Source organism: Muscardinus avellanarius, assembly GCF_963383645.1.
Source record: "Muscardinus avellanarius genome assembly, chromosome: 12".
Classification (NCBI taxonomy): Eukaryota; Metazoa; Chordata; class Mammalia; order Rodentia; family Gliridae; genus Muscardinus; species Muscardinus avellanarius.
The window spans coordinates 95,387,161-95,401,783 of NC_137798.1; the positions used below are offsets into that span (position 1 = coordinate 95,387,161).

Sequence of the window (14,623 nt, forward strand, 5' to 3'; positions counted from 1 at the left end):
GCAAAAACCATGGCACCTAGCAGGCAACAGGAGTCCCTCTAACAGTTGACAAGGGAATGAACACAAAGAATACGGAAAACATTTTTTTTTCAGGCTGCAGCAAAACAGCCAAGTCAAAATGTCTCTCGTGCCCAAAGGGCGACATTGAAATGCCATGTGTCACATCGAAAATAATTGTTGCCTAAAAGTCATCTGGAGGAGGGAGCAGTGGCTTCCAGCTGAGGAGGATCACAAACAGCTGGGAGAGGGGGCATTTGTACAGAGATCTGAAAGGTGGGGCGGGTCTGGCCACGGAGATGGAAGGACGCCTTCCATATGGCAGGAAATGTGTGCAGGAAGCAGAAAGGCTGGACCCTGCGGGCTGTGGGGAAAGGTGACTGGCAAGTCCTGTTCGGCCAGCAGGGGCCCAGGACACCCGAGCGGGAGCAGCTGGAAGGGGCAGCCTGGAGGGAGGGGTCCCTGAGTGTTTTCAACACTGTGGCTGGGACCTCACTGGCAACGCAGCTCCAGGCTGCCAGTTGAACGGGACCAGTTCCCAGACACAGACCAACCCAGAGAGGACCAGGGACAGCTGGCTCGAGTCGCCTGAAGCTCTGCCCCACCGCAGCGGGCCCAGACCCAGCCGCCCAGTGCTGAGGGGTTGCTTAGAAGCACAGCTCTTAGCAACAAGCCAAGATGTCTCTGAAGGGCCTGCCTGTCCTGGCTTCATCTCTTTTGCCCATTTTTATCTGAACAAGAACCACGTGGTTAAACCATGACTTCTGTCATAGATGCTGCGTTCCTAGAGGGCAGGCCAGGTGTGCTGATCCGTCCCTTCTTCATCTGCAGGGCGAGGGCTTGCGGTTGCTCCAGGGTAAGAACCGTGGGGATGATTGGAAAAGAGGAGGAAAACAGGTGGCAAGCACACGTGTGTGTACATGAGTGTGCTCGGGTGTGAACAGATGCTGAGAGGAACTCAGATGGCCCAGGAGGGGCTAAAAGACAAGCAATCAGAGCTCAGAGGATCCCAGGGCCAGAAAAATTGTCCTGGTGTATTCACCTGGTTGAAGCCGGCTTCCTTTAGTTCTCCTCTCCATTCTAGTATTTACCCTCTGACGATTAATAATGTGCTGATCATTAGGACGTCAGAAACTTGATGAGGTCAAGCTGAATCTCCCCAGGCACTGAGAACTCCCCAAAGGGGTCTCTAGCACCGCACTCCTCACGGAGCAGTGCCAGGATTCGGGGACTAGGAGCTGGTCAGAAAGGCAGAATCCCCAGGCACCACCCCAGGCCCGCTGCGTCTGGACCTGGGCCCTGACGTGATCCCGGGGCAGGCCTCTGGGTGCCGCATCAGGGAGGCCCAGCCTTGATGTTCCTGTGCATACAGAACACGGCTGACGAGGGGCGGAGGAGGCTCATGAACCCAGTTTCTATGCTTGGTTCGCTTTCTAGAAAATCATCTTATAGCCTGGCTTGAGAGAGGGACTGATGGAGAACAGCATGATACGTGCACACCCCCCCCCACACACACACACCCGCGTGTACGGTAGGTAGTAGGCCGGTGCACTCTCCCTGAGGACGCACTGCCAGCCTCCAGAACCGGGCCCTGCCCCTGTGTTTCCATCCCCACGGGAAGCTGTGACTTACTTGTCACTAATCAGCACATAATTCTCCTCGCAGCGGATGGGGTCGATGCATTTGAAGCCCCCTTGCAGGTTGTAGCAGGTCTGCAGCAGGGTGCACGTGTGGTTTCGGTGCTCACACTCGTTGATGTCTGAAATTCGGAGCAGATGAGAAGCTAAAGCGGGGCAGCTCTTCTGGGTGTGGCCCAGGCCCCGTGTGGAGGGCTTACTACAGAGCCACGCTGTCCAGTACGGCAGCCACGGGCCCCACCTGGCTACTCACTGGGCCCTGGGCATGTGGCTGGTCCAAACTGAGAAGTGCTTAGGAAGACACATCCGATTTCTAGGACATAGCACCAAAAAGGACACAAAACAGCGCATCAGTAATCTTTATTTTGAATACGCGTTAAAATGGAAAGATCTGGGGCCTACCGCATTAAATAAAATAGAGTATTAAAAGTAATTTTACCTGTTTCTCTTTATGCCTTTAATGTGGCTACTAGAAAGTGTAAATCTGCGTAGATGACTCATAGCTGTAGTACAGCCGACATTTCTATTGCCTAACACCACTTTGGAGAGGTTGTGCTTGGCTTTGGGATAAGGCAGGTTCAAGGGGATTGGTAAAGAGCTGGCCGTTTCTGCATAGATCCTCCTTAAGCAGAGTGTGGGGCTGGAAATGGGGCCAAAGCAGCTGATCTGGAAGAGGCCCAGCCCGTGGCCTGGGTCTGGACCCTTTGAAGGACCTAGTAGTCAGAAGAAGGGTCCCTGCACCTCGGGGAGGTCACTAGAGGAAAGCTGGCCACACGCAAAAGCCCAGCTCTGATCCCTGAGCACGGCCTGGCCACAGGAAGTCCAGGCTGAGTCTGGAGCAGTCTAGGGGAGCTACAGAGATCTGTGTGGCGAGGCAGGAACCGGCCTCAGAGGGTGCCGTCTGTAGCTGCAGAATTCATTACAGGCGTGTGAGTGGCCCACGTCCTCCCCAAGGATGGGTCATGGCATGAAGTAGGGGGGGTGGGGGTGCAGCCCAGGATCCTGCTCAGGACCCTCACTCTGGTGCCACCAGCACCCACTCCCTCTCACTCCTGCCAGCTTCTGAAGGCGCGCAGGGCTCCCCAGTGAGGATGCCCGGATGACCCGCGTCAGCCCCAGCCAGACCCCCGTAGACAGTCTTACCCTGGCAACTTCGGTTGTCATCCAGCAGAATGTAACCCGGAGGGCAGGAGCAGAAGTACGTGCCGGGCTGGTTCACACACTCGTGTTGGCAGAGGAACTCAGAGAAGCTGCATTCGTCCATATCTGGGGGCGGCAAGTTACACGTGCTATGGATTATGGCAGACGATCATCGCCATCATCTACTCCAACTCCTGAGCTTGCCTCATAGCTATAGCGGCTCTGCTGCCATGATGTTGTCAATTTACGTCTTCAACACTTGTGCTGATGGGGAGCTCACTGCCTCCTGGGGATGCTCCTTGGTATTTGGACTAATTGTTAGAAAATCCCTTTCTATGATGGAGCAGAAATCCACCTGCACCACACTCCTACAGCCTGGCCTCTGGCGCAGCCACGTCACTCACCCACTCGTACTGACTGCTCTGGCCTTGTGGGACATGTGCACTCCGTTTCCACTCTGCCCAAGGGGCTGAGATTTGCCTGACTGCTGGGTTTTCCAGGGCAGAGCTCTTCCCCAAGAGCCAGAAGACATTCATGAACCCAATCTACCAAAGAGGAAACCAACATACCAACTCCCCTCTCCTCTTCAAGTCGAGCAAGAACATTGTTCTTAATGTCTCAGTTAAGAAGGACATACCCGGGCCTGATGTGGTGGCACAGGCCTATAATCCTAGTACTAGGGAGGCTGAGACAGGAGGATCACAGGTTTGAGGACAGCCTCAATAATTTAGCGAGGCCCTCAGCAACTTAGTAAGACCCTGTTTCAAAAAATATATATCTGGGGTATAGCTCAGAGGTAGAATACACCTGGGTTTAAAAAAAAAAAAAAAAAGAGGGACATGTCCAGAAGGCTAGGAAGTGGTGGTATTAAAATTCCATTGTATCAAGATAGGTGCAGTGGTGTGTGCCTCTAGTCTCAGCTACTTGGAGGCTGGGGCAGGGGGATGGCTTGAGCCCGGGACTGCCTGAGCAACATAGCCAGACCCTGTATCAAAACAAAACCAACAAACTAGGCGTGGTGACGCACACTTGTAATCCCCGCGCTTGGGAGGCTGAGACAGGAGGATTGCGCAGTTTTGAAACCAGCCTCAGCCACTTAGTGAGGCTCTCAGCAACTTAGTGAGACCCTGTTTCCAAATAAAATATAAAATAGGTCTGGTAGTGTAGCCCGGAGGTAGAGAAAGCCCCTGGGTTCCATCTCCAGTAACACACACACACACACACACACGCACGCACGCACGCACGCACGCACGCACATGCACATGCACACACACACAAAAAGGCGTGGTGGTGCACACTTGTAATCCCAGCACTTGGGAGGCTGAGACAGGAGGATTGCGGTTCGTGGCCAGCCTCAGCTACTTAGTGAGGTCCTCTGCAACTCAGTGAGAACCTGTTTCGGGTAATGTGTGCACGTATGCCTCTACTATCTTTACTCCGTTAAAATATATGACAACAATGCACCAATTAAAATAAATAAATAAATAAATAAATCTTCCTTGACAGAGAGAACTCCAGGGTGTGCGGGCACATGGTCTCCCATGGCCTGTTGCCTCTGACGCTCCCTGGGACAGGGACAGGGCAGCTTCCAGAGGGTCTGGCCCGGGCCACGCTAAGAAGGGGCCGTGGGGGAGGGGCACCGCGCACGTGACGTTTCCACTCTTGTCTGCGGGGAGGGCGGCAGCTGATGCAGAAGCGGGCGTTCCAGAAAAGCCAACTCTTCATCACACAGAGAGTCTGGCAGCGGAACCCCCGTTTGCGCCTCATTCAACAAGCATGCCAAAGAAAACATGTTTTTCTTGCATTTGTTGTTTCCCGAAAACTGTTTTCACTAGTTTCCCCATGTGATGTGTCCTCGGATTACTCTCCAACTCGCAGACCACTGGAGGCTCGGGGAGAACTAGGCGGCTGTCCACCGCTGGGGAATGCTGGGTGTTCTGAGCCTGATGCCTCTTGCAACTGAGAAAAACCCTGCCCCAGGGCGGGGGTCCCTCTCAGTGGTCTGCACAGAGATTAGCATGCCGACCCGAAATCTCAGCTCACGCGCTCTCTGGTAACACCTATTTCTGTGGGCCCCCTCCCCCTCTTCACTCCAGGAGCCTCGGGCCTCTGGTCCACACCCATCAGTCCTTGGCTATTTCTGTGAGCTTTCTCGTTCTGTGCACATCTTTAGTGGCTATGGAAGTGATCCCTGTCGGCCCCGGGGCTCACTGAGGCTGCGCCAAGTAATGGGTTACAGTCTTTCCATGCCTCATCTGAGTTAATCCCCACCTCCACCCTGGGAAGGTGCTATTAATGCCTGTAATTTCCAGAAGAAAATTTGAGGCTTGAAGAAGTTAGGTAACTTGATTGAACTCACAGATAACCAGGAAATAGGAAAGCTGGGATTTGAACGTGGCCAGCACTCGATCCCATGCGGGTAAACACGATGTTGTAATGTCCTCCAGGGCAATTATGCTCGGGACTTAACGTCAGCAGATCTGGGGAGTCCTGGGGTGGGGGCGATCTCCCCAGGGGCTTTGGCTCCAATGCAGATGGAGCGTAACACCCACCCTGCCCTTGGAGCTGCAGTTCCCAGGCCGTGTGAAAGCGCCCGGCTCCGCCCTCCACTGAAAAGCTGAAATATAAGCCGAGTTTCTGGCAGGGAGCGCACACTGGGCCACTTTCGCTCCTCCATGTGAAATCTCACCCTGGCTTTCGGGATTAGCGTGGATTAGCAAGTCCCGGAGGGACAAGGCGACCAGGCTGAGAGGCTCTGGTGCTGCATGGAGGGCCATACTATCTGTGACAGCAAAGATAAGGAAATGGAGAAGTGGAGATGGGGAGAAACCCGAGAAGCAAGCACAGAAAATAGAAAACCAACTCCTAGGTCACACCGCCACCCTGCCCAGAAGGCTTGCAGTCGCCAGGGGTCACTCGCAGGCTTAGGGAAAATGGGCATGCGGTGAACCGGGAAGAGGGTTGGCCATGGTGGGTAAAGTGTGTCAACCACAAACCCCTGTCAAAGCAATAAGGAGCTGAGCTCGTCAAGAAGCTGCAAGTCTCCGACGCTTATTTGGGGAGGATTAATTACCAGATAAAGACACTTAGGTACACCAACTTGACTGATTCTTAGGACCACTGCGCGAGGATGGTTGGCTGGTTGGCTTTTTAACAAAAGAGGAAACTGAGCCTCTGGAAGTGCCCTGGCCAAGGAAAGTAGTAAACAGCAGAGGCAGAACTTGAATTCAGCTTCATCTGGTTCCAGAGTCACATTGCCACACTCTGCAGATGGTCAATAAATATCTGTGAATTTGCAGGGAATTCCGGCGAAACAAATAATCCCATCTCGTAATGCCGAGCTTTCCACAGCTCTCAGTTTTTTTTTTGGCTTTGGTGCTCCCAAGAAATACCATGTGGGGGGATTGAAATCTAGGAAGAAAGTAGCCTTTCATGCCCGAGAGTATTTTCTTTCTGTTTCTGGAGCTGAGATTGAATCCGCTCAAGGCTCTCTGTAACTGCCCGCCACAAAGTCTCTGTGGCTCTGACTTTCCTGGCCCCAGGGAGAGGAGCTCATTTGTCTCAGGGGACTCTGCCCCAAGAACTCTCCAGTTCTGGGTGAAGCTATCGAACAAGCCTCATTCATAACTTGTGTTGGTTCCTGTTACAGCAAAACCAGGGATCAGGAAACTCCATTCTGTTGGACAAAAAGATCTTTACCCCCAGTGTATAGCCCACTTAGTTTGAAAAGTACAGTGAAATGTTAATTGACTTGGACTTTGCTAGTTCCCAGCTGCTGCTGATGTTGAGAGTAGCTGAAATGGCGTTTACTTTAATTCACCATTTACAAAAAACAAATGGGGGATAAGGAGAGAAAGGGAGAAAGAGAGAAAAGGGCAGATCTCTTAGGGATCCTACAGAGATACATGAGTAAGACGCAGTTCCTATTCTCAAGGATTTAACAGTCTAGTAAGAGTTTCTAGCATTCTCGAAAATTAAAATTTCTTTCTGGAGAAAAAGAGGCAATTAAAATTATGATAGAGCCAACACACTTGTATGGGCGAAGAATCATAGCTCCTTGGAAGATATTTTTAAATGGCCAACTGAAGAAGTTACAGAGAGTCAGTTCAGCCTCCACAACGAGATTCTCATACAAGTTACTAAGGTATCATTCACTCAACATTCGACTTCTGTTCACTGCTTCCAGAACGCTTTCTTGCAGGCTCTGTGCCAGGTCTGAAGCTGGACACTGATTATATGTTGAGATTTCAGAAGTTTACAAAGTATATGCATTTTTATATATGACCTTAATCACTCAATGCTGGATGAGACACGCTAATATTCCTGGGTCACTGTTCTCTGTAAATACGATCTTCCTAGCCCCAGATGGGCCAGTGCCTGGTGAGAAGGACGGTTACTCTCAGACCAAAGGGCAAAATCAGGTGACTTCTCTTCCTCCTCAGCCCATCCCAGCCCTGGGCAGGAGCTCACTGACTTCAGTTAGGGATTCGATGATGACGGGGAAGGAGAGACCCCACCCACCCCTTAGGAAGCGACTCATCTCTGTTCTGTGTGGTTGCGACCCCACCACAGTGGAAACGTCCCCAACTGGACATGTGTCCAGGAAATGAGAGGAAACACCTGCAGAGGAAGCTCCCCAGGCCCCCAGCACAGGTGGACGTCTCCAGTGCCAAGCCCATTACCACTGCAATGAATGCCATCATCCTCCAGTTCATATCCCGGGTCACAGCGGCAGATGAAGGAGCCATAGGTGTTGACGCAGGTCTGCACGCAGGGGTTCTCCGTTTCGCACTCGTTCACATCTGTGGGAAGCCAGAGCATACCACTGACCATTCTCACAACAGAGCATCCACGCTAACCAAACAAAAGATGGCAGCGGCAACAAATCTACCGTGGGCAGGAGACCAGAGCTGCAGGGGCCCATGATCTCCATCCAGGAGCTGTCTGATTCTCATCCCTGAGCCCCAGAATGTTCCCTGCAGGACTAGAGCTTCTGTCCGCACGCCCCTCTGGAGTCGCAAGTTGGGAAGGGGGATGCGAGTACACACATCATATACATGGATGTACACAGGCACCCGCTAGCGGGTCTGCGCTCCACGGCTCCCCCACAGAATTCCCAGGCAACACGTGTTCTTCCCATCGCCTGCCGCATTCCATCGCCAACTAGTTCTCCTATTCTCTCTGTCTTTGAAGTTTAAGCTAAACAATCATGATGATTCCAATGACATATTTATTATGCATAAATAACTTCACTGTTGATAAGGGAACCCCTCGATCCTTACCACAGTCCTATTTCAAAGAGCACTACCCCCATCTTACTGGGCGAATGGGTTAAGGGGAAGATGGGGGCTCATCATCTCAAACGCAGTGACAGCTTCGTCAGGATCGATGAACATAGCATACCTTTGGTTAGTGCAGCTTCTCGTGGATCAACTATTCATCGATAAAATCGTTTAAGTGTTTTTGAAGATTTAGAAATGGACCCTAGTCCACATGCTAACAAGGGCCCAGCTGGTACTGGAAAGTGAGTCAGGGTTTTTTTCACGGTCCAGGGGATTCATTCTGCGGAGCAGAGGGGAGAAGCCCCTCAGCCCCGGCACTGACGGGAACATTCTGTCTCCCTCTGCCACGCTCCACGGGCACGGCCGAGGCTCCAGCCAGCCAGGAGCTGTTCTAGCCACTTCAAAGGTCCAGGTAAACCTCTTAAGACTCTGAATAGAGACTTGAGTGTTTTCAGAGGCAAAATCCTTCAGGGTGAGCAGTTTGAGGGGCTTTGCTTAAATAGGAGGTGAATCCCACACCCACAAAGAGCCTGCTTCCTGCTCTCTTTGGAGTTCTCTAAGGAAAAACAAATAAACATGCATGTTGGGAAGGTCCAGCGAGATTCCAGAGTCCCTGGTGCCTGTGGGAGGCTGGGGTGTCCCACCAGGGCGGGACGGGGCCAGGCAGGAAGATGTCGCCTGTGCTGAGCCGCTGAGCACAGGCCCAGACACAGGCTGGCTGCCGCACATTACGGCTGGCGTCCTCGGCTGCTGGCCAGCGCTGGCCACACGAACACGAATGAGCTCAGCTCTCCCTCCCACAGCTGGCAGCTGCTCGAAGAGCAGGACCCAAAGGTTTGCACCCCTGGGCCCGGCTGTCCTCCTCTGCCAGCCTTTCCAAATGTCCTCTGGATGCTCGAGGAGTCGAGAGCATCCCTCTTGGACCTGCCCTGGCTTTCCATCCCAGCTCTGCTACCCGGCTCTGCCGTCACACGCCTCCCTAGCTTGGGCCGAGTGACTTGACCTCTCTGAGTCTCGATTTTGTCATCTGTGAAGTGGGACCACCCGTACCTGCCTACCCTCCTTACAACTCTACTGTCGGGACTCAGTGCTCTGAGGGATATAGAGCACTTATCCGTGCGTGACCAGCTATCGCTGGCAAAGCTTGATAGGGTCCCCAGCGGCCTGAGCTGCCTGTGGGCCCTGCTGATGCAATACCCAGTGGCCCGGTGCCCAGAGGCCTGAGTGCCTGGCCCGCTGCTCCATCACGCTGCCGGACTGGGTGCCGCCAGGTGAATTAGTTGCTCTTTGTCACAGACCAGTCCCCAAGAGGCCTGAAGGATACACGTGGCTTTTGGCTCCGCCCTGCACGGCCACTCCTCAGGAGGTTCAGACTGGGTGCGTGATGCCAGCTGCTGGGAGAAATGTGGGCTGGCACTTCCAGCCCCCAGCCCTGGCACCAAGAAGCGGGCATCTGTCCTACGGCGCTTATCACTGTGGCGAGGAAGCCAGCGCCTGCTCCCGGCTCCAGCGGGAAGGAAAGACCCTGCTCCACCGACTTCCTCGGCTCCCCTCAGAAGACAATGCCCTCTCCCCACCAGAGGAACAGCAGTGGAGACTTCTTGGAACAATTAGCAGGACCAGCTTTGGAGGAGAGCCTTACAAAGAACCGGGGATCAAGCCCTTGAACATTGATGCCTTCCTGTTTACCCAGTGATTTAGATACGATTAAACTAATGGAGACATAATATCCTCCCACTCGCTGGCCAAGAGCCTGCCAGCCAGAACTTGCTCCAATGGTGTGACAAGGAAACGGCCCTGTGAAAACTGGTGGCCGGCTCCAGACAAAGACCTCATTCTGCGTCTCTGGCGTGCCTCCACCCCGGACCAGGCGGCTGCCAGGGACTGAGGCCCTGCAGGGGCCGGGGCGGGGAGCCAGGGGCCAGGGCAGGATTTGCACTAATTCCTTGGGTCTTAAGTCTCTCATTCCCTCCCAGAGCAGAGGAAGCCTTCTGATGGAAACTGAGATAGACATGTGGCTGGCTTTGCTTACTTATCAGTATCTAGAGTGATTGTGTGAAAAGCAGAAAGCACCCTTGTTTCATGGTGATTTTGTGGGGCATGCGGATGCCTGGGGAAGGTACTCCCACCCTGCCCGACTCTTTGCTAAATAATAGGCCCTTTCCTGCACAGGGCAGAAGGGAACTTTAGTGAGAGGCCTCAACATTGCCAGAAGACCCCTGCATAGCATGTATGCATCTATTCTGTGATTCACCAGGGGTCAGGGTCCTAGGAACTGAAATGAGGCTACAGGACACGTGTGAAATTTTCTGATCATGTGGGGGAGGCAGCAAGGCTACTTCTGGCTGGCAGATAGAGAAAGAGAAGAAAATCCATGAGCCTGTGAGCCCCCAGCTGATGGGGAGTTTGGCTCCTCCCTCCACAGTGCTCGGAATTTTTTGAGCTGCTTTGCGTTAACACAATGCTCAGGCCTCAGGTTTCTGTAAGCGCCGGGGATGGGTGAGCAGTGATGGGGATGAGAACATACTTCAAGGACAGTTTCGCAGACATAAACTACCAGGCACCGAAGGGGGCTGTGTCTGGCGTTTCACATCGTGTCCAATTTATCGAGCACGTCACATACCTTGGCAAGACCTCCCGTCGTCGTTGAGGGTAAAACCAGGGTTGCAGGTACAGGAATAGGATCCAGGGACATTGGCACAGAGTTGCTGGCAGTAACCGTAGCGACACTCATCAATGTCTACAAATAGAAACACAGGCAACACAGACAGGTTACCGCTCATCGCGGGCGCCACCAGCTGGCTGCCGTTGCCTCTCCCGGGGAGGGACCACGAGGGGAAGCAAGGGGGGACTGATATGAAGTCAGTACCTACAGAGTGTCAGGAATGGGGACCCTCGCTGGGTCACAAGGCTCCACCTCCCCACAGTGCCCACCTCTCCAGATCATCTCAGTCCTGTGGACACCCGAACCTCTCCTGAGAGCAGTTGACGTTCTTTCTTCTTCAAGTGAGATACTGAACAAGATGCCTCTCATAGTCTATCCAACTCATCAGCTAAGATTTATGCAACATTAAGAGTCAACTTTCAAGCCCTGCATGGTGGTGCATGTCTGTAATCCTAGTACTTGGGAGGCTGAGACAGGAGGATCCCAGGTTCTAGGCCAGCCTCAGCAACTTAGTGAGACCTTGTTTTGAAATAAAAAATAAAAAGGGCTGGGAGTGTAGCTTCAAGGTAGAATGCCCCTGAGTTCAATCCCCAGTAGCAAAATAAAAAAATAAAAAATAAATAAACTCAAATATTTCATATGAACTTTTCACTGCCCTGGGAAGGAACAAGTTAGCGTAACATGTAAGAAGAATCCACAGCATCGCTCCAATAGGCTCCCTGCCAGCTCCATTAACAGTGAACATGTTCAGCTCTGAGGAACAGGAGCTGGTGTGGCAGGGACAAGCTGGGGAACACTACATCGACACCTATGGATCCAGTAACACAGAGATGCTGGGGTTCTTCTGGCCCTCCTCTTTGCATCAGAGTGGACATACACCTTTAGATAAATGTGCCTGTTCCGAGCCATGGCTGGCCTTCCAAGAAGGGCAGCAGTGCTATGGCTAATGGATACTTTCAGCAGAGCTGGACAACATGACCTCCAGGTAACACACGCCAATCCACAGGGAGCCTGAGGCTACGGGGAAAGCACTTAACACCCTCGGTGGATGGGGTGAGAGCTGGGCAGTTCATCTTACAGGGCAGGTATAGTGAATGAAAACACCAGGCGCCTGCTGGGACCAGCTGATCTGCCTGTGGATGTAACTGGTTCTTATCCCATCCCCCTAAACTAAGCACATTCCCTCTCCAGTACCACAGTGCTTTTGGGACCAGCATCCATTCAGGGCTCTGGAAACTAGCTCAGAAACTCATCAGCCCCTGTGCCTGTTTCTACTGCTTACTGTCTTAAGTAACTGGACTCTATCTCTCCAGGCCATCTCAATCCCTTACTGATAACTGAGCCCTTATCAGAGTCTACATCCTGCCTTGTGATTCATTTTTATCTCCAAGGCCCACCTGGACCACCCCACTGCCCTGAGTGCTGGGCAGCTCTCGCTTGGAAAGCCCATTGGCTTGTACAGTTGCTGGTCCTCACTCTTCCCGGGGTAGAGAAAGATGTGTCACCAAAGCCCAGGGAGGCAGCAGAGGCCAGCCAGGTACCCTTTTACTCTAGGGGTACCAAGGAGGAAATGTTATCCCCACAAAAGCAATGCATCTGAAGGTCACAGATGGGGTGGTCGAGCTATGGAACTTGCATTTTGAAAGAAAAAGAAGTTTGGCCAAGGGAAGACATGAGTCTTGCAAGACAATTAGGAAAGGTCTTTATGTCAGCTGTGAAACGTGAATGGATTGTGCCCTGTGGCACCACATTGGGCCTCCTCGAGCATCTCTCCCAAACTTCCTGCTCCATGCAGAGGCCACCCCTCCCAGGAAAAGGGATGTCCCAGTTACTGGCACCTCTCTGGTAAGATTAGAGGAGTTTTTTGGCCCTAAGGTCTCTAGAACGAGGCCTGAGTATCCTGGTCTCCTCTGCCTCTCTAGCACACCTTGTGGTAGGGGAAAAAAATTGGCCCAGAAGCAGGAGACTGAGATGGTAAACCCAGCTCACTTTAGCTTTATCCAAGATGTTTGATCTCTTTGAGTCTGTTGCCAACTCCATAAAAGTTGGATGACATAACACCGAACATCCCTTCCAGCTCTGAAATTCTATATATTAAGTTTCTGTGCAAATAACCCCCTCTTGCTGACCGCTTATGTTCAAGTCAGTAGCATCAAATTTTCCATTAGACCAGAGGTTGGTTTCAATGCACGGGGACCATCATACTGACAAATGCCCATGTGCACCAGCTCTTCCATGCAGGCCTGGAGAGAACCCTGCCAAGTCGAGGCTGGCTTATCAGGCCTCAAGGATGCTGCAGACAGGTCGTGAGAGCCGGCCCAACCACAGCCTTGATCAAGAGAGACTTGGAAAGAGGCACTTGATTTTTCCTTTCCTTTTTGTTTCCATGATGTTGCTTGGCTCTGTTTCTCAGTCCCTCCAGCTCTGACTTTTAGGCAACAGAATAATATCTTAGAGAATTTAAACTGGCAGGACTTTTCTAAGAACATAGAGATCACACCCGAGAAGTAGAAATTGAAGTGACAGCTAGAGATTGCTATGAATTCATTCACTTGGCTACACTCAAATCTAGATGGGAAGAAAAGGAAAACAGCCCTAATGTGAAAATAAACAGAAAGATCATAAAGTGGATGCCAACTGCAAGGGACAAAATTCTCCATTAGTGACGACTAACTCCTTTGGAGTAAAAAGAAAAGGCCCAGCCAGCGAGATGGGTGTGGCAGGGGCAGTGGTGACCGCGTGCTGGGGGCGGGAGAGATGGTCTCTGATCAGATTCTGCAGATGCACTTTTGAGACTTGGAAATGTGTTCCCTTGGCTTCGCCTTGCTTCTAACTAGGACAGACTAACACTCACTTCTGTCTCTTTCTGGCGTAGATATAAACTTCCTGAAGGCAGGAAGAAAGTCTAGGCAAAACCTAACTTGAGCCCGCGAAAGTACATTCAAAAACTATAAAAGCTGGGCATGGCGGCACACACCTATCATCCTGGTACTTGAGACAGGAGGCTCTCGGGTTCAAAGCCAGTCTCAGCAATTCAGCAAGGCTCTCAGCAACTTAGCGAGACCCTATTTCCAAATGAAAAATAAAATAGGGCTGGAGGTAGAATGCCTCTGGGTTCAATCCCCAGCATCATGAATAAACAAAAACTGTAAGAAGTCAGCACGGTGATAGCTACTTGGGAGGCTAAGTTGGAAAAAAAAAAATCACTTGAACCCATGAGTTCACGACCAACCTAGGGAACAGAGAGAGAGACTCAAAACAACAGTGATGACAACAACAAAGACCCCCAAACAATGACAATTTTGAAACTATAATATATAATAATTACATGACAATGATCGTGATAACCAAAAAGGTGGTGTGGGCTGGGGATGTAGCTCAGTGCCACAGCTCTTTTCTGGCATGTGCCAGGACCTGGATTTGATCCCCAGGATAACAAAGAAAACAGAACAAAAAGAATAAAAGGATGGTGGTCCATGGATGCTCAATAGCGGTCTACCTCCTATCTACAGAAAAGCTTCCTACCTTTAGGCCACCTGACCACGGCCCCATCTCATGGACCCATGGCAGTCACCAGCTTCCGACTTCCCGAGGCTTCTAGCAAGCTGTTACCTAAGCATTGGCCTTCCAGGAGCCAGTAGCCGTCAGTGCAGGAGCAGGTGTACCCGCCTTCCGTGTTGATGCAGATCTGCGTGGGGTTGCACTGGTGGGAGTCCGTTGCACACTCGTCCACATCTGCAACACAGAAAGATTCCAAAGACCGTCGCCAACACCTTTTGACAGTCCTGGTGCCACCCAAATTGCCAGCTGCTGGTTTGAGCTGGGAGGCATTGGGTGACACCCAAAGAGATGGTAGTGTCTCCCTGCTGGGCATCTTTAGGAGATGTTGGCCTCTCCCTAGA

The 14,623-nt window shown here is 51.9% G+C and overlaps 1 protein-coding gene across 7 annotated transcripts in view; it reads right to left on the bottom strand.

The window, feature by feature from the left end:
* The window catches only part of FBLN5 (fibulin 5), a gene marked incomplete at both ends in the record, with an annotated part of 80,730 nt that overhangs the window by 10,622 nt on the left and 55,485 nt on the right, over positions 1-14,623 (bottom strand). For 4 of the 7 annotated variants that reach the window (XM_080706896.1, XM_080706893.1, XM_080706892.1 and 1 more), the window contains 5 exons: positions 1,630-1,756; positions 2,778-2,900; positions 7,457-7,576; positions 10,680-10,796; positions 14,334-14,456. In XM_080706896.1, the coding sequence (XP_080563022.1) occupies positions 1,630-1,756; positions 2,778-2,900; positions 7,457-7,576; positions 10,680-10,796; positions 14,334-14,456 (610 nt within the window). The remainder of the gene's footprint in view (positions 1-1,629; positions 1,757-2,777; positions 2,901-7,456; positions 7,577-10,679; positions 10,797-14,333; positions 14,457-14,623) is intronic. The other 3 variants (XM_080706895.1, XM_080706894.1, XM_080706898.1) reach the window with 2 other exon arrangements.